The following is a 22,701-nucleotide window of genomic DNA, read 5'->3' on the forward strand; positions in this document are numbered from 1 at the left end:
ATATGGTGTGGCTGTGTCCCCACCCAAATCTCATCTTGAATTGTAGCTCCCATAATTCCCGCGTGTTGTGGGAGGGACCCAGTGGGAGATAACTGAGCCATGGGGGTGGTTTCCCCCATACTGTTCTCATGGTAGCAAATAAGTCTCATGAGATCTGATTTTTTTTTTGTTTGTTCTGTTTTGTTTTGTTTGTTTGTTCGTTTTTTTTTTCTTTCTTTTTGAGACGGTGTCTCAGTTTGTCACCCAGGCTGGAGTGCAGTGGCACAATCTCAGCTCACTGCAACTTCCGCCTTCTGGGTTCAAGCGATTCTCCTGCCTCAGCCTCCTGAGTAGCTGGGATTACAGGTGCACGCCACCATGCCCAGCTAATTTTTGTATTTTTAGGAAAGACGGGGTTTCACCATATTGATCAGGCTGGTCTCGAACTCCTGACCTTGTGAGCCTCAAACCTCAGCCTCCCAAAGTGTTGGGTTTACAGGTGTGAGCCACTGCACCCGGCCAAACTGATGGTTCTATAAGGGGAAACCCCCTTTGCTTGGCTCTCATTCTCTCTTGCCTGCCGCCATGTATGACATGCTTTCAGCTTCTGCCATGATTGTGAGGCCTCCCCAGCCACGTGGAACTGTGAGTCCATTAAACTTCTTTTTCTTTATAAATTACCCAGTCTCAGGTATGGCTTTATCAGCAGCGTGAAAGTGGACCAACGCAAGCTCCAAGGACAGGCGGGAGGAGGAGGCCATGTGGCATCCAGAAAGAGCAAAAGGTAGCTCTGCAGTCAGTCAGGTCCGACTGGGTCCCTTGCTGGATTTCCATCTTTTGTGCAGTTCAGTGATTGATGTAAAATGTCCTCAACTCAAACTGCCATGGCCCCAGCAGCGAACACACTGCTAAGGCCCAGCAGTCAGACAGGATGTCATCACACAAACAACTCGGCAATGCTGGCTGATGAAATAGCCATCTTGCCCTTTCTGGGGGTTACAGACATCCGGGTCACCTTCCTCCAGCCACTCATTTCTGTCCTGATTGATGAGGCTCCCTGAAGCACTGACATGTCATTTGGTCAAAGGTCCATTGCCGATTCGGGGCTGTAATTGTGCTAAGTCTGGGGATAAAGAGGTGAACGAGACGCTGACCCAGTCTTCAAGGAGCATAACTTATTAAAGGGGCTTTCATTATAGTACTAAAACTTCTTCGCACAATGATGACTGCACGTGCACCACCCAGGGTGGTCCACAGGAAGACTCGGGCGATGCAGGATCCCAGGCAGGCGGCAGCGTGGGCCGCGGTGCACATAGCAGGCCCGTAGGTCTGCTCCTCTGCTTCCTGGAGTCTCTGCTAACAGGAAAAAGATTAGCGCTGTGAGCCAGTCCCAGACGTGATGATCTTCTCAATATTCTAGGAGGCGATGGAGGGATCCGTCTTACCCAACTGCCACTTTGGGAATCCTGCATTTTAGAAGGCTTGGCCTGAAGCTTCATTTCTGTTGACAGTGCGTAGACATCCAAATGCTCTCGTATCTTTCCCCATCAAAATCTTCTCTTCAGAAAGTGCCCTAAGAAAACAAACACATGCAATGGCTTTGACCAAATGACTGTGTCCTCCCTCTCAGAGGAACAAGGCAGTGGCTGACAGTGTCCTCCCTCTCAGAGGAACAGTGCGGTGGCTGACGGTGTCATCTCCCTCAGATGAACAATGTGGTGGCTGACGGTGTCATCTCCCTCAGAGGAACAATGCAGTGGTTGATGGTGTCATCTCCCTCAGAGGAACAGTGCGGTGGCTGACTGTGTCCTCCCTCTCAGAGGAACAATGCAGTGGCTGACGGTGTCATCTCCCTCAGAGGAACAGTGCGGTGGCTGACTGTGTCCTCTCCCTCAGAGGAACAATGCAGTGGCTGACAGTACCGTCTCCCTCAGAGGAACAGTGCGGTGGCTGACTGTGTGGTCTCCCTCAGAGGAACAATGCGGTGGCTGACAGTGTCCTCTCCCTCAGAGGAATAATGCCATGACTGACTGTGTCGTCTCCCTCAGAGGAACAATGCGGTGGCTGACTGTGTGGTCTCCCTCAGAGGAATAATGCCATGGCTGACTGTGTGGTCTCCCTCAGAGGAACAATGCGGTGGCTGACTGTGTCGTCTCCCTCAGAGGAACAATCTAATGCTGGCACTACTTCAGGCATCTCAAATCAGTGAATGAGGCTGCTCTGGGGTCTCAGGACATAGTCAGCCCAGGAGGGAGGTGGCGGAAGCCCCAGTGTACCAGCAAGGCATGCCCTAACCAGGAGTTGGGTGGATGATGCCAAATGTACAAATGCCCCACAGACGCAAGGTTAATACACAAAGCTTAGGCCTCCACGTGATGGCTTGCAGCTGGGCAGGTTGCATGTCATGCAGCTTTGGGAGCTGGATTCACGTGGCAGCCGTAGTGAGTTTGTATATTTACGGTGAGATTTTTCCAGCCAATGGAGGTCATGGGTCTGGAGGACGGGGATTCATCACAGTGACATCTGGGCTTGTGGAGCTGCTGCCGTTCCGACCCAGTGGCCTTGAAGCTGACTCCCCTGTAGCTGACCCGCGGCTCCCCATTGCCTGTGGAGTCCCCTCCTCTCCTGTCTCCTGCTGGCGTTTCACCTGACACCTTTATGCTCACAGGACACACTGCTTGCCCCAGAACTCCTCTCGGACCCCTCCTCCACATCAGGGAGTGGAAAGGACGGTGCCCTCTTCCCCTGCAGCTCTAGGGGATCCGTCCCCAACCTTGATGTGACAAAGGTTGGCTGTTGGGTGCTCCATTCAGATGCGCCCCCTCTTCAGCCCTGCCAGGGGCTTCCCCAGGACACTCAGAAAAAAATGGTCACCTTCTTTGAGGCTATTGGACCCTGCTTAGCTGTGGACTCTCCTGGAGCCCGAGGCCCTTCCACCTGGGACATGATGTCACTGTCCCCTCCAATGGCTGCCCCTCCTCACTGCCAAGAGGTTTTCTTCACTTCCAAGTGGAGCAAGGAGCCCCTGCTGTGTGCTCCTGGGTGGTCCTGTGCTCTCCCCGCCACATTCATCACACAACCTGACACGTCGCTCGTCCATCTTCTCTGTCTCCATGCTCCTTAATGGAACCCAGCACAGTCTCTACCTAGTCCACATCTAGGCTGTCTAGTCTATACGCAGTCTATGTCCCGTCAATATCCAGGTCTACATCTAGTCTGTAAGTATCTAGTCAATATCCACTCTACATCTAGTCTGTAAGTATCTAGTCAATATCCACTCTACATCTAGTCTAATCTGTATCTAGTCTACATCTAGGCTGTGTCTAGTCTATTTCTAGTCAGTATCTCATGTAGATTCAGTCCGTCTGGTCTAATGTATCTAGTCAATATGTACTCGATGTCTAGTCTATATCTAGGCTGTATCTAGTCTATTTCCATCTATATCCAGTCTTCGTCAAGTCAGTATCTTCTCTATATTTCATCTATTAATACATGTAGTCTACATCTAATCTGTATGTATCTAATCAATATCCAATCTACACTTGGTCTACAGCTAAGCTATATAGGCTGCAAACCTGTAGAGCTATACCCGGTCTCCATCTAGTCTATAGTCCATATGTAGTCTATACATAGTCTATATTTAGCCTGTATTTGGTCTGTGTTGAATCTGTACACAGTCTCCAGCCAGTCTGTATCTAACCTGCATGGAGTCTCGGCCTATTTTATGTCTACCTTGGTCACAGAGCTAGGAGCACAGAGCCAGGCTCCCGCTAGCTGAATGAACAAGTGAAGGAAGAGATGGCAAGATGAATGATCACTGCTAACCTGGACTTGCTTATAGTCTCCACCACCGGGTTGATGTTACTCTAGTGCCTGCTCAGAGGCAGCACGACAACGCCCCAGGCAAAGCTCTAGCTACCTCCACACGCGAGACCAGGGAGGTACTTACTCACAGGGTTCATAAGACAGACAATTCTGGAGCATCCAGAAGAGCCGTTTTCCCCAGTTATCTTCACAGATAACACAGCTGTGGCCCTCCGACCCCTGAGAGGGTGGGACCTCCTCTTTCTTTACAGGGAAGGGGTTGACTCTGCCAGGACCTGGGCGCAGGACACGACGACTCTGCCCAACAAGCTGCCACCGCCCCCTGGCAGCTCAGACGGCTGTATCCTTTCTATTTTCTTTTTATTTTTACTGACATTTATTTTGTTCCATGAAAGATACTGTTTTCTGTTTTTTGGAGACGGAGTCTCCCTCTGTCACAACCTCCTGCTTGTGGGTTCAAGCGATTCTCCCACCTCAGCCTCCAGAGTAGCTGGGGCTACAGGCACAAGCCACCACGCCTGGTTAATTTTTGTTTTGTTTGTTTTTGGTTGGTTTTTTTTTTGGTATTTTTGGTAGAGATGGGTTTTTACCTATTACCCAGCCTGGCCTCATACTCCTAAGCTCAGGTGATCCTCCAGCCTCGGCCTCCCAACGTGCTGGGGTTACAGGCAGGAGCCACTGCACCTGGCCAAAAAAGTCTTACTAGGTAGACAATTTTATAGCTGAAAATTGAGTCTGGAATGAGTTACATAATTTGAGCTCAAACAGCAATTAACAGGAATGGAGCTCACCCAAATCTCACGGCTTCGGGTGCATTATTTGCCAAAAATACAAAGACTCTGTGACCATCAGGTGACAAGCAAAGATTTTCACTTTAAAAAGTCATGGAGCCGGGCGCGGTGGCTCACGCCTGTAATCCCAGCACTTTGGGAGGCCGAGGCAGGCGGATCACCTGAGGTCAGGAGTTCCAGACCAGCCTGGTCCAAATGGTGAAACCCTGTCTGTACTAAAAATACGAAAATTAGCTGGGTGTGGCGGTGGGCGCCTGTAATCCCAGCTACTCAGGAGGCTGAGGCAGGAAATCGCTTGAACCTGGGAGGCGGAGCTTGCAGTGAGCAGAGATCGTGCCACCACTGCACTCCAGCCTGGGCGACAGAGAGAGACTCTGTCTCAAAAAAAAAAAAAAAAGAAAGAAAGAAAAACTCATGGAGCCACTACCGAAGTAGGACGGTGGCGGAATCAGTCATAATTTAGAGTTAAGGTGAGGTTGGTGGAGCAAAGCTCATCTGGGCTGTGCTTGTCCCCAGACTTTACATCTAGCAGGGAAAAGACCTGCGCTGGTTGCAGCGGGCAGAGACTCTTGGTGAACGGTAAAGCCTGGCCCAGGTGCAGGCCTCACGGCTCACACTGGACGCCTTCCTGGAGATTAGTCACCGTGGATCCGCAGTGGGCAATGGGGAGATATGGAGATTATTTCAAGTAACAAGGATGAGGGGAGAAAACAGGCTGAGCAAACACAAAGACAGGAAAGGTGTGTTTGGAATGCCTGGGGGAACTGAGTCACTCAGGAAGGAGGGGTACTGGGGAGCGCTGTGCGGCAGGGTCTGGAAGGCTCCCGCTGGGCCCAGGTGCACCGTCTTTTGTAACCACAGTCTTGGCCTCTGCAAGGCTTGAGCTCTTAGCCACTGGCCTCTAATTGCCCGATGGTCTGGGTCTGATGTGGCTGCTTCTCATCATAACTTCGGCTGCTTCTCATCATAACTTCATTGCCTTTACCTTCAGGCAGTGTAGGAAGTCAGGGAAGAGGTCCAGAATCTTCTCCTTGCCCTGCTGCCTGAAAGCATGAGTGAGTCTCTGCGTTTTTCTAAAACTCACTATGGGATGTGGGGGAGGGTCTCTGAGCCTGAGGGCTCTATGGGCTGTGCTCAAATGCCCAGGAAAGGAGAATTCAGCATCTATGCCTGAGCTAGGCACTTTGATAGGAACATCTCAGGTCATCTGTACAGCAGACTCGCAAGGTGGATGGCGTAATTCTTTCTGGTTTATAAAGGAAAAAAAAAAGATTTGGAAAGGTCACGTGAGTTGGTAAAGGCCACAGAGCTAATAAATTGCAGTCATTTTATTTCAAGCACTCAGGTTCCTAAAGTTACACGATTTTGTCTTTCGGATGCGAAGCTTTCAATGAACTCTGCAATTCTATCCATGTTTCGGGGCTAGCAAGGAACAAATTAAAAGTTTTAGTCCAATGTAGACTTTGTTTCTCTACATTTGGTAAAATGAAGAGAGTACCTGACTCAGGGTCAGAAGCAGTGGGTTCCAGTCTTGAGTCCAGCAGTTCCTGACTGCAGGGCATGGGAGGCAGGCACCGAGGAGTTGAGAGAGAGGTCGCCGGACACAGCCCAGCCAAGAGTCTTCCCGGCAAGCTCAGGGTCCCAAGTTTCCACAGAGTGCGTGGCCACAACACGGCGTCAAACATCCTGCTCCCTTCCCCTACACACCCTGAATCATAAGAAATGATGACCAGGGGTCATTCTCTGAGTTAATTTCTGGGGCAGTAATTTTTAAAGAATACAAACATGAATGTTTTCCGGGAACTCCCTCTATAAACAGGTACATACTAGTCACTCAGCAAGGCTCCACTCCTGCGTCCTGATGAGTTTGCTTCTTGAGGACCAAACAAGAAGAAAAGCAGTTTATATGCTGGGAAGGACGCAGACAATTGTAAAAGCATGTGACAGTAATGTCATAGTTACTTAACTTACGGCTTTTTTTTTTTTTTTTTTGAGACGGAGTCTTGCTCTGTCGCCCAGGCTGGAGTGCAGTGGCGCAATCTCGGCTCACTGCAAGCTCCGCCTCCCGGGTTCACGCCATTCTCCTGCCTCAGCCTCCCGAGTAGCTGGGAGTACAGGTGCCTGCCACCATGCCTGGCTAATTTTTGTGTATATTTAGTAGAGACAGGGTTTCACCGCGTTAGCCAGGATGGTCAACTTAGGGCTTTTAATTGTGGGTTAATAGCCATTAAGAAGGTATGTTTTTGATAAAACACATTGAAGATAAAATTTTACCTGTAACTTAAGATTATGCTCAAGGTCAGGAAAACAACATAATAATGAAAATCTGAAGGTTTCTATTCCTTCTCTTCCCCAAACCGCGGTAATAGAAAAGCCACACCAATTTACCATCCATATCTCAACAGTCATTGCAGCTGATAAAGGGGTACACAGTGTTTCCTTCCATCCTCAGCAACACCAAACCAGGAACCGCAAAGTGATGCCTGAAAATTGTGGTTTCTTGGTGGTACTGTACTAGACCATAAGGGTGACATCCAGAGTTATGATGGAAAAAGGATCACTTTGTTAAGTGAGGGACACGTTCATGACATAACGGAAAGGACAGTGGAGATGTTAGCCTTTCAACCTTGGCTTCCACCCTCTGGAGTCCCCACAGCTGGAACAAGGAACACCCAGATACTGTGATGGTGAACACAGACCGAGTTATTTTTAACAAATCCCACAAACATAAAATCAGTCATTACTGGAGTTTCAGGAATCTTCCAGATTCAAACGTGCTAACTGACGGTCAGTATCCCCAGGTTTGGGATGTGAGCATAGTTGTTACCATAAATATAAAAGAAAGTAAATCTAAAACGTGAAGATTTTAAGCACAAAGGCTTAACACTTAATACACGAAAACCAACACTATAGTGGCTGTCGGTGCCTTTGTTATAGCCACTAGGATGCTAAGGACAACTTGGGAATGGCAACCCATCAGCACGACTGAGCTAAGGAGCCGTGACCAGGGCATGCTTCCTCACAGTGGTGTGTAAACCCGCGTGGATACGAGCAGGCTGGGGTATCGACAGGTGCAATGCTCACAGCTGTGTGCAACAACGCATGGGGTTGGGCTGATGTTGGACGGGCTCTCATATTGTTTGGTGGGCTGGTGCAATGGTCAGCCCTCTGGGACCATTTTTCCTCATCTGAAATTACAGGATAATCTTAAATCTGTTCAAGCTGAGGCTTCCAACTGGTCACATGGCAGGGATTTGGATAAACTTAAAGCATGTGAGAGCTTAGGAATAAATGACTCTTTTGCAAATACACTTTGCTCACTCATCTATTCCATCTCCGAGATTCTAGAGTGTCGTGACTAGAATTGTGGGTGGTGATAAATTGGTTTCACCAGAAAAACTGTTGCATGAAACTCAGTGGGTGCCTTCAGATGCCTTCCTGAAATTTTGTCAGAAAACATTTGGGAAGTTCACTAGATGCATGCAAGAATCTTTTAGTGAATGCTTTGACAAACAAAAAAACCACAGGCACAATTCATTTTATGCTTTGATTTTTTGCACTTCACAGATATTGCATTTTTTCTTTTTTCTTTTTTTTTTTTGAGTCGGAGTCTTGCTCTTGTTGCCCAGGCTGGAGTGCAGTGGCGTGACCTCAGCTCACTGCAACCTCTGCCTCCCTGGGTTCAAACGATTCTCCTGCCTCATCCTCCGGAGTAACTGGTACTACCGGTGCCCGCCACCACGCCTGGGTAATTTTTTTGTATTTTTAGTAGAGACGAGATTTCATCATGTTGGCCAGGCTGGTCTTGTTCTGGTGATCCACCTGCCTTGGCCTCCCAAAGTGCTAGGATTACAGGTGTGAGCCACCATGCCTGGCCCACAGATACTGCCTTTTTTTTTTTTTTTTTTTTTTTTTTTTTTTTTTTTTTTTTTTTACAAATAAAGGTTTGTGGAAACCCTGTGTGGAGCAAATCCAGTAGGGCCATTTTTCTCGTAACGTGCTTACTTTGTGTCTCTGGCACATTTGGCAATTCTTGCAATAGTTCAAACTTTTTCATGATATCTGTTACGGTGATCTGTGATCAATGATCTTTGACGTTACTATTAATTGCTTTAGGCCCCAAATGGGTTATTCTCCCTCTCTTCAGACCTCCCTATTCCTTGAAACATAGTAATATTGAAATTTGACCAATTAATAGTCCTACAATGACCCTAAGTGTTCAAGGGAAAGGAAGAGTCACTTGTCTCGCACTTGAAATCAAAAGCTAAACATGATTCAGCTTAGTGAGCGAGGAATGTCAAAGGCTGACACTGGCCACAAGCCAGGCCTCCTGTGCCAACCAACCAAGCCATGAATGCCAAGAAAAAGTTATTGAAGGGAATTAAAAGTGCTTCCCCGGTGAACACACTAACGACGAAACACGGCAATAAGTGAAACAGCTTTATGGCTGATAAGGAGAAAGTCTGAACCATCTGGATACAAGGTAAGTCAGACACAACATTCCCTTAAGCCAAAGCCTCACACAGAGTCAGGCCCTAATTCCATTCAATTCTATGAAAGCTGAGAGTGGTGACGAAGCTCCAGAAACAGATTCTGAAGCTAGCAGAGGTTGGTTCTGGGGTTTAAGGAAAGAAGCTGTCTCCACAGCATAAAAGTGCAAGGAGAAGCAGCAGGTGCTGATGGAGAAGCTGCAGCAAGGTCTCCAGAAGCTCTGAGATCACAGATGAAGACGGCTACACTAAATAACAGATTTTCCATGTGGACAAAACAGCCTTCTATTGGAAAAAGATGCATTCAAGACTTTTGTAGCTGGAGAGGAGAAGTGAATGCCTGGCTTCAAAGCTTCAGAGGACAGGATGACTCTCTTGTCACGGGCTGGTGCAGCTGGTGACCTTAAGTTGAAGTTAATATTCATTTACTTCTGAGAATCTTCAGACTTTTAAGAATTATGCTAAATCAACTCAGGCCGTGCTTTTTTTTTTTTTGAGACGGAGTCTCGCTCTGCCACCCAGGCTGGAGTGCAGTGGCCGGATCTCAGCTCACTGCAAGCTCCGCCTCCCGGGTTTACACCATTCTCCTGCCTCAGCCTCCCGAGTAGCTGGGACTACAGGCGCCCGCCACCTCGCCTGGCTAATTTTTTGTATTTTTTAGTAGAGACGGGGTTTCACTGGGTTAGCCAGAATGGTCTTGATCTCCTGACCTCGTGATCCACCCGTCTCGGCCTCCCAAAGTGCTGGGATTACAGGCTTGAGCCACCGCGCCTGGCCTCAGGCCGTGCTTTATAAATGGAACAACGAAGCCTGAATGACACCACATATGTTTACAGCATGACTTAGTGAATATTTTAAGCCCACTCTTGAGACCTACTGCTCAGAAAAAATCAATTATCTTCAAAATATTATTGCTCATTGACAATGCACTTGGTCACGCAAGAGATGTTAACACAACATCCATTCTGCAGCCCATGGATCAAGTTATAATTTTGACTTTCAAGTAAGAAATCATTTCATTAGGCTGTAGCTGCCATAGATAGTGATTCTTCTAATGGATTGAGGCAAAGTAAACGGAAAACCTTCTGGAAAGAATTCACCACTCTAGATGCTATTAAAATATTTATGAGCCATGGGAGCAGGCCAAAATATACACACTAACAGGAGTGCCTGTTAAAAAAAGTTGATTCCTGCCCTCTTGGATGACTCTGAGGGTTCAAGACTTCCGTGGAGGCAGTAACTGCAGATATAGTGGAAATAGCACGAGAAGTAGAAGTGGAGTCTAAAGATGGGACTGAACTGCTGCAATCTCATGATCAATCTTGAAAGGATGAGGAGTTGCTTCTTGGGGATGAGCAAAGCAAGTGGTTTCTTGAGATGGACTCTACTCCTGGTGAAGATGCTGTGAACACTGTTGAAATGACAACAAAGGATCTAGAATATTCCATAAGTTGATGTGATAAAGCAGCAGCAGGCTTTGAGAGGACTGACTCCAATGTTGAAATAAGCAATTCTGTGGGTAAGATGCTATCAAACAACATTCCTTGCTACAAATAAATCTTTCATGAAAGTAAGACTAAACCAATGCGCTAAGCTTCATTTTGTCTTGCTTTCTGAAATCGACACAGCCACCCCAACTTTCAACAACCACCACCCTAATCAGTCAGCAGCCATTAACATCAAGACCCTCCACCAGCAAAGAGATTACAGCACACTGAAGGCTCAGATGATCGTTCACTATTTTTAGCAATAAAGTATTTTTAAATTAAGGTATGTACATTTTTTAGACATAATGCTTCTGTGCATGTAATAGATCATAGTATAATGTGAACACAGCTTTTATATGCACCGGGAAACCAAAAAAATTGTATGACTTGCTTTATTGAGATAGTCACTGATTGCAGTGGTCTGGAACTGAGCCCACAATGTCTCCCAGGTATGCCTGTATTTATGTCATTTGACATATAATCTTGCATGCCAGAAACAGGTATTAAGTGTTAATAACAAAAAGCAATAGGAATGTTTCAATGCATTCTACATATTATTAAAACAAGACACATATGGTTAACTTTTGCTAGTTTTGCATTAGGCATTTCATTTAAATTAAAATTGGTATATAGCACTCATTCCCTGGTGACAGAAAAGCACCTGTCTTTTGTTGACTGAGGAGTGTTCATCCCATGTTCATAAACATTCCATGAAAGCAGCTCAATTTCTCATTCTAATTTTGAAATGATTTGGCAATTTTAACAACATAATATTTAATTTTTCCTTAATATTTCATTGTTCTCCTTATATAGTCGAGTAGTATTTTTTCCAGGCCCTATAAAGACGCCCTCGAATCCATTCCAGTTTCCCTTAGAGCAGCATCCTGTCTCCCACCCAACCACAGCCTGAGGGGCTCAGCAATTATCACATGTCATCCCCGGCTTCTGGCCCCAGAGCCCCACATGGCTCAGCTCAGAAAAGGGAGTGTCTGCCTTCTGTGCACTGTGCCCTCCTGACCTGCGTTCTTGCTTCTGGAAAAGCAGCTGCCCGTCACAGACACCTCGGTGTGTGAGCTGCTGGTACATACCTCTCTGACAAAGAAATGTCCTTCTCCACAGCACAAAAACTGCAGGAGGCATTTAGTTGCCAGAGGTTTTTCCCAAGAGCTCACTCCCACCTGTCAAAATTCAGTCAGGTTAAAGCATCCTAGCTACTTCGGAAAAGGAAGTCAACTTTATCTAATACCTTATTTTTAGTAATGTCTTCACATTTAGTCACAAAATCATTAGTGACTAGGACAGTTCTGGGGCTTTTTCCTGGACCTACCTCCTTCCCTTCTCAGGCTTTGGATCTCACCTGGAAAAGCTTTAGCCTCATGTACTGGTTTCAGGTAAAAATAAATAAATAAATAAAGCCATTCTCCATTTGAAAATGTGACCCATTTATTTGAACTGAAAGGCATCATTACAAAGTGCAAACATTTCTTTGGTAATGAACTGAATACAATGGTCATAAAAAAGGCATTTGGCTGTTGGAGCAGTTAGAAAAGTAAATAAATATGTACATTCCACTCCCGTTACAGCGATCCCGCAGAGGGGCTGCTAGACACGTTCACCCAGGCACTGCCCACTGTTCTGATTACAGAGAGTATCAAACTGCTGATTCCGCAGACATTTTGGTTTGAATGACAGAATTTTTTTTGGTAAATAACAGTCAGCTTCCCCCTTTGGCTTAGACAACACAACTGCTTGTCAGTGGCCCAGACCGCACATTACACAGGTGTGCTACAGGTGCGCCACCCCAGCACTGAGACCGCAGAGGCCTCCAAGGCACGAAGAGGCACAGAACACTCGAGAACCCAGAATCCGCTGCCATCCGAGTGCCTCAGCAACTTACATAACCGTCAGTTTTCAGACGAACTTACACATTTCCTGTTTTACAGAAATCTCTTCCACAATTCGGTCACTACATTTGACTTGCTATTTCAAAAGAAGTCCATATGTCATGAAACGCCAACCAATTTTATCACTCACTTACCAATATGAGGATAAGAAGTCAAGACAACCATTTTTACAGATAAAACCCATGAATCCAACGACCCTCCTCACAGCTGAAATGCTGCCTCTGCCACAGCAACGTAGCAGGCTCGTGCTGGAAGGGTCTGGGTGTCTCCTTGGGAGGACATGCTCCTGGAACACGGGCCGTGCACGAATCACACTAGGCACTGTACGCACCCATACTGTCCGAAGGCAGCCGGCCACCCCCACCCCACGGAAGCCTCGACGTCATACCCCAGTGCTGGACACCTGCCACCCTGAACTGAAACGGCCGTGACCTCAGGGGCTTCCGCCTCCACCACCTCAGCTGGGCCGCGCTGAGGGCAGGTGGCCCGGACCTTGGTGCCTCACGTGTCCAGCACTATGCCCGGCACACGGTGGGTGCTCAGGCCAGCGTGCTGCACTGAAGCTGTGTGTTCAGGGAAATGGTGCGCAGAACACAGATCGCTTTGTATTTAGAGAAAAATGGAAGGTTTTGGTCAATTAAAGAGAGACCATGAGGTATGAGAGTTGATTTTCACTGACTTCTAAGAGAACTTTTGCATAGTGGAAATGGTTTTTCTGTCATATCTAATACTTAAAAAATGGACAAAATTTCATAAAACATCATGCATTTTAAAAATACAAATGAGGTATAGGGATTCTTCTTCTTTTTTTTTTTTTAACGCACTCACACAACCTGAAGTTAGACAGTTCCCGACACTCGAGCTCCTCTTCCCTTGGGAAGAGCCATCCGGAGGCGGCTCCTGTTCAGGACGTGGACGCAACCAGGGCCGGCTGGGGGCGGTGCTGTCAACGCACACGACTGGCCCTCGGCAGGTATCAGATACACAATGGGATGAAGGAGGATTTTCACATTTGGTTCACAACTAGGCAGTATGTATGCAAGTGACAGCTGAAAGCAAACCTGTTTCTAAATGTGGCTTACGAATGTTCTAATCAAGTGTGGAAGGAGCTGACACATGGAGAGTCACAGGCTATACAGCTGCTTCGAGCAGCGGGAATGTTGGTCTTGGGATTAGATGCTGACACGCGGTGAAATGTTACAGAGAGCCCAGAGGAAGGAGGAGTTCAGAGGTTCCCAGGGAAGAGGCCGGGGGCTCGCACTGCAACCCCAGACAGTGTCCCTGTGAACACTCTTATAAAAGGTTCTGTTCCATTTGCCAAACACCAATTCTCTTTTTAAACATAGCTTGTGAGGGAACCCGGATTTCGGTGAGCCCCTCTGGCAGCTCCAAGACTCACCCCACCTGCGGGTGACAGGTCTGCCGGCTCCTGGCATCTGAACAAGGTAAGGCTGACGTGTAGAGGTATCCTGCTTTATTTAAAAAGAAATGGTGTTGGGAGGCAAAATCAATTTAGGCGCCTAAATGATTCAACTGTGCAATTTAATAATAGCACCAATTTTTCATTGTAAAAGAATTAAATAAAAACCTGAGAAGTCTAACGTGAAGCTAGGACTCCTGCCTGCTTCCCTTCGGGCACCTGCTCCGCCTCCTTCTCCACAGACGCTCCAGTTGGAAGCCTCCTGCACTGCCTTCTGTAACAGCACCAGCTGGACGTTGTCATGAAATGTCGCGAGTTCTGGGTGTTTCCTGGTCCGCAGCCTGCAGCTCCCTGCCGTCGGCCACCTGATCTCACGATGGCACCGCAGACAAACTCCGAGGAGCCTCCCAGGAGCCTAGGGCTTCTCCTCCGCCCTCCTCTGTAAGCAGACTGGACAGCAGGCCCCTGGGATGTTCGTGGGGACAGCACAGGTGGCAGGGGGGCAAGCTTCCACGAAGCAGGTGACCTGCCCGTCCTGGAGAAGAGAGACGGAGCACAGCCTGTCAGCTCTGGGATGGCCTTCAGGTGAGCACAGTCTGTCAGCTCCGGGACAGGTGTCAGCCACGGCCATGAGTCAGGCCTTGCCCTGAGGCCCCTGCCTTGCCCACTGTGCTTGCCCTGTGGGCATGGGTTTTGTGGTTCTCTGAGGATTTCATAGTTGCAGACAGGTATGAGTTAATGGGAGCCCCCATAACAAGTCTCCCTGAGGCTCCGTCCCACCTTTCTGTCCATGCCCACCCTCCTCTCACCCTGAGGGGCCAAGACCACCAGCTGGGCACATCCTCCCACCTCACACCTGGATCCCCTCGGACTGTGTCTGGGGGTGGACGTTGTCAGGAAGCAGGATGGGACTAGACAGAGAGGAAGGGACAGGGCTTTGCTCTTCCCCAGTCTGCCCTTCCCAAACCTGACCAGCTCAGGGACACAGATGCGCCCTCTCCCAATGGCCATGGCAAGTGAGGCGCCCGGGCTGGCCTGCTGTCCTCACCATCCTGCCTCCTCACACTATGCCCTGAGCTTTCCACGGGGCCTGGCTCCAGCCAGACGTCTGTCCACTGCCGGCACCAGGGCACGCTCCACCTGCCACTGGTCTCCTTCTGCAGGGGAGGGATCGTCCCCCCGCGACCTCTGTAACACCCCAGCCCTGATGGGAGATGGGACAGGGTCAGCGGCGGGCACGTCAGTGTTCACCCACCAGCTCTGCAGGGAGGAGCTGATCTGCCCCACTCACGGGTTTCCATGGCACGAACATTCCTGCCACAGCTGATGGGAGGTGAGGCCAGTGCACACAAGCAGCCCCACGTGGCCCCGCAACAGAGAAGGGGTTGCCCGCCCTCTGTGGGGTGGACCATGCTGAGGTTCTGAGCCTCCTAGCACGTCCTCTGTGCACAGAGAGCTGGGCTTGCCTGGTGCTTCCATAGGAGTGAGGGAGGGACGAAGGCCGGCAGAGGTGGGCGGGGAGGGGCCTGGCCCTGACATCTGAGCCACCCACCTGAGTGGTCACATGGGACTCTCGGACTTGGGTATACCTTAGGGTGTGAAGACAGACCCCATACTCACTTTACATTCACAAATGGTGCATGCATCCTTCTTCCACTTGGTGTTGTTGGCGTGAGACTCACCCCCGGCATCCACGCACTCTGTGGTACTGAGCCGTGATTCAAGTTTCTTTATCTGCAGCAAAGCGAAGAACATTCATTCACTGGCCCCTTCAGAGTAACAGCTTAGTTCTTGCATTAAAATATGTTATTTCCCTGAAAACAATGCCTTAAAATAAACAACATTTGAGGAGCATATTTCTCAAGAACTTTTGCAGAATCTCCAATGTCCTTATTAGACTGGCGACGGCTGGCCAAAAGCCCCAGTGGAAGACGTTCCCACCACCGTGCTGTCAAATAAAAGCCTTGGTCACAAAGGTGACGTTCTCAGAGGACTGTGGGAGCAACATTCGACCAGAGGACAAGAACGTCCTGCACCTACGCTTCCACCAGAATGGACGACGACCACTCAGAATCCCCCGAGTCAAGTCTGCCTGTTTTCCGAGTACCACCACTGGCTTTTCTCTGGAAGCTCGGGGCCCCATAATAAGGTGCCCTTTCCAACCGCCGTGCCAGGCACCGGGTGGCAGGAGCCTCCTGGAAGGGTCTCCTTCCTCAGACCCTCTCTTGCATCTTGCAGGGCCCGGGGGCAGAGAGGGTGACAGTGGCCGGAAATGCCTGGGCCACGAGGTGACCTTGGGAAGAGGCCACCCGCAGCACAGCACCGAGCCGCAGCAGGGAGTGACAGAAAAACTCGTACCTCATTAAAACCATCCGGATTTGGGGTTTTCTGTCCCCTGCAACGGAACCTAAACTGTCAGTGATGTCTGAAATGAACACAAATTATTTATCGTATCTATCCCAATTCCTCTAATAAGCCTTCTCATAAAGCATGTTCAGCCACAGGTAAGGCTGTCTGCTTTGACCGATCAACAATGCTGGCTGTGAGCCACCCACTCACTCATTTCAATTAAAACATCTTCTTTGATTTCCTGTCAGCCAGAAGTGTGTCGTCCCCAACCTGTGCCGGAACAGTGTCTCACCTGTGCACACATCATGCTGAAAAAGGTGGACGTCCCCTCACCGTACCCACTGCATTTCGTGACAGCTGGACATCTAGAACCTAACTAGTTACTCACTTCGGGAAATGTCTCAGATGCGGCTTCTAAATGAAAGCCATCTTTCCTGCCTGCCTCATTCGTTAGCAACTGGCACTTAAGTCACCAAAGCTTAGAACTGTCTAGCTTTGGGGATGGGGATGGGGATAAAAAAAAGAGGGAAGCCTCAGGAGCAGTGGCACAGGGGCCAGAGAGCACTTGGGGGTGGCAGCCAGGACAGTCTGCAGAGGTTCCAGGTGACCTGCATGTCACCTCTGTGTCTGTGGCTGACCTGCTTTAATTCACAGCCAGAGAGAAGCAGTGACCACAGCAGCCTGTGTGCGCCTCAGCAGTCACCAAGATACATGAACGCCTCTGCACACACAAGGTGCGGGGAAATGACCACAGACGGCACACACCCTGTGCTGCTGCCGGCCACAAAATCACAAGGGACATCCGCATTTCTCAGACCTAGCGCTGCTACCCTGGGAGCTGCCCATTCATCCTGAGGGTGGAAGGAAGTCACAGCACTGTGGACAGAATCAACAACATGGGAGGGCACAGGGCACTGGTATTTGCAGACACAGGTGGGGTGGCTGGTCCCCCTCCGCCTCTGCTCTGCTGTCCAGGGTCACCTGTGCACAAGGCCTGCCCTGAATGACCTTGGGGTTCACAGACTCACCTCCGCAGTGGACCCCTGGGGCATCCAGGCCTCAGCACAGACCCCAAGGGTCAGTCTGGGTTTGTCTCTGCTTCCCTCCTACTGCCAGGTGGAGCTGAGTGAACACTGCATGCTGTCCACTTGGGCAGCTGCCGGGGGATGTGCACGTGGTCTCTATGCTGCAGAGGGAGGAAGACCTGCCACACGCTGTCCACTTGGGCAGCTGCCAGGGCTCGTGCACCTGGTCTCTAGGCTGCGGAGGGAGGAGGACCTGCCACACGCTGCCCACTCAAGCAGCTGCCAGGGCTCGTGCACCTGGTCTCTAGGCTGCGGAGGGAGGAGGACCTGCCACACGCTGTCCACTCAAGCAGCTGCAGGGGGATATACATCTGGTCTCCAGGCTGCAGAGGCAGGAGGACCTGCAGCTGCAGGGGATGAGGCGGCAGGCAGAGAAGCAGTCAGGGTACCTCTCCCTGTGGCTGGGGGTTACCTTGGGGCTACACTAGGAGACGACTCTCCCAAACCTAAGGGCTCAGAGTCCTGTGAGTAGGAAAGGAGCTGTGCTTACAGGTTAAAAGTGCTGCAGACAGCCAGGACCCGCACGCCCTGGGGATCCCACCCACACCAGCGGAGTGAGTGCACCTCCTTTTATTTAGCCATAGATCTCAATCTCCACCCGCTTATGTAACATCCCAGAGATAACCCCAGCACAGGCAGCGGAGAAAGCAGAAGGAAGTTCCTGGGATAGGAAGGACAGGACGGAACTCATTTCTGCAGGATTTCTGCAGAGCCCGAGAAGCCGCCTCATCTGAAAATCCCTGTGGTCGTACCACAGACACCAGCACTTTCCTCACACCGGAGAGGCTGGATTGGGTGTGGAGGACTGAACTGGAAATGCCTCCTTACCACGCCCTGGGAGGGGTGATTCCAAGTTTTTCCTAAGTAAGAGGCTTAAGAACAGGACTTCATGTTTGAACTCTCCTACAGCACCCTAATCCTGTGTTCTCTCCAGCAAGGTCACCTGGCTGGCAGTCCCACGGCTGTGACACAGATTGCCCCTGCCTGGTGACCCCCATCTGTTGGGAAACCCAGGGACACCAGTGGCACCTGGCCCAGCCCGACCCAGCATGCAGAAATGGCACCCCAAGGCTCCAGGGTCAGGGTCCTGTGTGGGCAGCTGAACAGTCGCCTGGGAATGAAGCGGTGTCCCCAGAAGGCTGGGGCAGGGCTGTGCTGCTGTGGAGTCCTGGATGGGCGGACACAGGCCCCAGGCACCTCACCTGTGTTCTGAGGTCTGTGATGGTCTTCTGCATTTCCAGAACAAACTCTCTGAAGTCATTAGTCCCGGGAGTGTCTGAGCGTGTGCTGAAGGCTGAGGTGCTGTTGCTGAGATGTTCCCCATGTCTCCCAACACTGTGGTGAGGGGAAAGGAGGAGGAGGGAAATATAATCTCGGCAGGTCACGCAGGGTCTCATTTCAAGGTGCTCAGGGCACCGTCCCTGATGCTCTGAGCGGGCAGCACCGCAGGACGCAGGCTGCAGCCTGGCCCCCAGTGTCCCGGGACGTCCCTGCCAGGAATCATCCTCACCACAGGCCCACAACAGGATGCCGGTCCTACTGCCTGATGCCCGCGGTGTGAGGGCCCCTCTGTACATCAGCTGACCTCAGGGACCACCATACCTGGGTGTTTTCCGTGGTCTTGTTTTCTTGGTCGGCTGGTCCTCCTGGTAGCTGAACTCAAGAGACCGTCTGCCTCGGAAATGGTAGGAAAAGGCGTTGAACTGCCCCCTGGTCCTACAGTCTAAAACGGAAGCACAAAGCAGAATGTCAGTTCTGGAGGCTCTGACCTCAGGGAATTAAAGCACATCCTGCCAACTACGAACAGTCTTCACTGGCTGCCCGTGGAGCAAACGGTGGCACCTTAAATCAGGCAACCTGGCAGCTGGTCTGTAGCTCTTACCCTCTCCTGCCCTGAGGGGTCAAGCTTCTTTCCGCTGTGCCCCTGCCCTCGTGACCTCACGGCACCGGCCGCGCTGAGGACAGCTGGGCGAACTGAGGAGGCCCACACCACCCACCGCACCACAACCACACCCTCGCTGAGTTCCCTCCACCCACACATGGAGGCTCAGGCACTCTGCCTCGGAGATCAGAGTCTGCTCGTGTCTGGCGGTCCCTCCCCTATGGCCAGGTGACAATCTGCACTCTGGAGTGCCTTGAAGTTACGCTACACTACCTGCATCACACTGCCAGCCCCACTGTCAGACAAGAGGCGGGCCTGGCCCTGCTTCTCCTGAATGTAGCCCAAACGCCTCCCTGCCTAGGTGTGGCTTCCTTCTCAACCTGTGGTGGACTGAGAAGCCCTCAGTGCTGTACCTCACCTGAGCCCCGGGTGAGGGGCCCTCAGTGCTGTGTCCTCCTGAGCCCTGGGTGAGGGGCCCTCAGTGCTGTCTCCCTCCTGAGCCCCGGGTGAGTGAGGGGCCCTCAGTGCTGTCTCCCTCCTGAGTCCCGGGTGAGTGAGGGGCCCTCAGTGCTGTGTCCTCCTGAGTCCCAGAGTGAGGGGCCCTCAGTGCTGTGTCCTCCTGAGCCCCGGGTGAGTGAGGCGCCCTCAGTGCTGTCTCCCTCCTGAGCCCCGGGTGAGTGAGGGGCCCTCAGTGCTGTCTCCCACCTGGGCCCTGTGGACACACCATCTAACGAAGTGAGGGGTGTTTAGTCTGTCTTGTACATCATCCTCACCCAAGAAAGCTGTGGCAGAGAACGAAAGTGAAGGGCAAATATGGACCTTTGCAAAATGCTAATGTCTCAGGAAGCCACTGGAGTAGAAATTCTATGAGAAGAGAAGAGGCACGTGCAGCATAAACCTCAGACCCACGCTAGATTTCCTGTCTCCCGTGAAGGGCGGCCGGCTCCTTCTGGTCTAGTATTTGCCTGACTGGCTGGAAAGAGGCAGGGAGTATCTTCAAGACAGAAGCCTAAAGCCCCTTCTGCCCCCAGAGCAGAGCCCATCAACAGTCCTGCTGAATGACCTGTTGTTTATTTCCACCTTAACTATACAGCTTCTGAGTAAACCCAGTTGGCTGGACCCCTCACTTATTCCACCCACAAATCGTCTTAGGAGCAGGGAAGAGTTTCTTGAAACGGCTCCTGGGCACATAAATACATCATAAAACAGCAGCTGCCTCCCAGACTACCGTAGCCCCTCCCAGCAACACCCTGGGGACAAGAATGAGCCTCACTGGCAGGCCCACCCAGGGCTGTGCAGGTCTGGGGTGAGTCCCCGGTAGAATTCCAGGGCGACAGGGAAGCAGCAGGGCCAGGACACGGTCCCAGGCACTGTGGGGTCCCTGCCAAAGCACCCATCAGCCCCAACCCCAGAACTCGTTGATGGGACCCCCATCCCTCCAGGATGGCCGTCTCCTCCTCACGCCCCAGGGCACGGCTGGGCCACACCTGCTCAGTGGCCTGGCCTGCACCTGCTCTGAGCTGCCCAGGCTGGCCAAGCCAGGAGCAGGCTGGCTTCCCGGACCTAGTGCAGACGCCACACAGCACTTGGTGTAGGCATCAGTGAAGCCGATGACGAAGAGTTGCACCTCAAGGATGTTCATTTTAAATGTGTCCTTTTATTTTTATTTATTTACTTTTTTGAGACAGTTTCGCTCTTATTGCCCAGGTTGGAGTGCAATGGCACGATCTCAGCTCATTGCAACCTCTGCCTCCTGGGTTCAAGCGATTCTCCTGCCTCAGCCTCCCATGTAGCTGGGATTACAGGTGCCCACCACCACGCCTGGCTAATTTTTGTTATTTTTAGTAGAGACGGGGTTTCACCATGTTGGTCAGGCCAGTCTCGAACTCCTAACCTCAGGTGATCGCCTGCCTTGGCTTCCCAAAGTGCTGGGATTACAGGAGTGTGCCACCGCCCAGCCCCCAATGTGTCTTTCTAAAAAGTTTAATTGAAAAGTAAATAGCAATTGACATTTGGTTCTGTCAAATCTGAGTTCTGTTTTCATATTTTTCTGCTGTACTTAAATATGGCTTTTGGGGTAAAACAAAAACAGGTAAAGCTTATCAAGCATTCTCTAAGCCGTGTCAGCTTAAGGCCATGCCTGTTATTTTAAGAGAGAAAAGTATCCGGAAGAAACAGTGTCAGCCATTGCTTCAGGCAGTTCAGCCTCTCCCACAGTGCCCCTGAGAGGAGGAGGGGCTTGTAACCCGAGGGGAACACAGACTGGCTTTAAAGATGAAGTCTTTCAAAGGACTTTGGATTTTCTTAGCAAAAGAACAGAAAACCTGGCTGTGCTTCTTATTAAGCAGCTAACAGGGGCCTGGTAAAGTTACCAGAAAACGGTTTTTGTATCATTGGCTTTCCCTAATCATTTTCAACAGCACAATTTTCTACAAACAGAACACATTTTCTACCATGCTTGTAGAAAAGTATTTTGAATTGGATAAACCGGTGAGGAGGATACAAAACAAAAACACAAACAAAACAATAAAACAAAAAACAGATACAAGTTTCTGACAGATGTAATAACAAACATGAAAATGATTTGGAAAACTGGGTACCTAGCAAGCATAATTTTGTTTTTTATGTGAATTCTCCTATCATATATACTTCCCTGCATGTGTGTGTGGGTGGTGGGGTGGGGGGCAGATAAGGAGGTAGATGCAGAATTAGATCACACACCCACCACACACACACCCACCACACACACACCCCACAGGTACACACACCCCGACACACAGGCACACGCTGTCTCAGAAGCTGCTAAAACACAGCTCCATTATCAATGCAGATTTCAACACTTACTAAATTAAATAAGATCTGGGCCAGAACTATTACTTCAGGAAAAATGAGGTGGTGGGGAATATGTCTACAGTATCTGAACTTTGTGTCTCTTCTTAAACTACCAAGTGTCCACAGACACCACAAGCTCCACAGAGCGCCGGGTGAGGCCACGGTCTGGCCCCGCCTCCCCGTCACGCTCACCGCAGGCCCCCAGATCCCCCCATGGTGGTGGGCCCCGCTTCTCTCACCACAAGAGTGAGCACTCCACAACCTGGGTTCTAAACATCCCCAGTTTGGTATTTTATGGGGCTCTGATCATAGTTTGAATAAAGCCAAAATTATGTTCAAATTAGTAATGGAAATGGAGGTTAACCAAGGCTGGGAGTTAGGAATGCGAAGCAGGAACTCAGCCAGGAGAACCATGGCCGCACTCAGCAGGCCACTGACGCCTCTGCAGGGAAGGAAGGACCTGGCGCGCCAGGGCACGAGTGCCGGGGCTGTGGGATTGATGTCAGGGCAGGGCACGAGTGCCAGGGCTGTGGGATTGATGTCAGGGCAGGGCACAAGTGCCGGGGCTGTGGGATTGATGTCAGGGCGTCCCTCAGCTACACGGCCCCCGACGCCGATCATGAGGCCACCTCCTACCTGCAGGGCTCCTCACGAGAT

The 22,701-nt window shown here is 50.4% G+C and overlaps 1 protein-coding gene across 4 annotated transcripts in view; it reads right to left on the bottom strand.

The window, feature by feature from the left end:
- Window positions 1-11,997: 11,997 nt before the first annotated feature.
- Window positions 11,998-22,701, bottom strand: part of LOC105497561 (peroxidasin) — a 113,791-nt gene continuing 103,087 nt past the window's right edge. For all 4 annotated transcript variants that reach the window (XM_011768728.3, XM_011768726.3, XM_011768729.3 and 1 more), the window contains 4 exons: window positions 18,933-19,053; window positions 18,533-18,665; window positions 15,517-15,630; window positions 11,998-14,431 (listed from right to left, as the gene is read on the bottom strand). In XM_011768728.3, the coding sequence (XP_011767030.2) occupies window positions 14,312-14,431; window positions 15,517-15,630; window positions 18,533-18,665; window positions 18,933-19,053 (488 nt within the window). In that variant the 3' untranslated portion in view covers window positions 11,998-14,311. The remainder of the gene's footprint in view (window positions 14,432-15,516; window positions 15,631-18,532; window positions 18,666-18,932; window positions 19,054-22,701) is intronic.

The sequence above is a fragment of the Macaca nemestrina genome, chromosome 13 (assembly GCF_043159975.1).
Source record: "Macaca nemestrina isolate mMacNem1 chromosome 13, mMacNem.hap1, whole genome shotgun sequence".
NCBI lineage: Eukaryota > Metazoa > Chordata > Mammalia > Primates > Cercopithecidae > Macaca > Macaca nemestrina.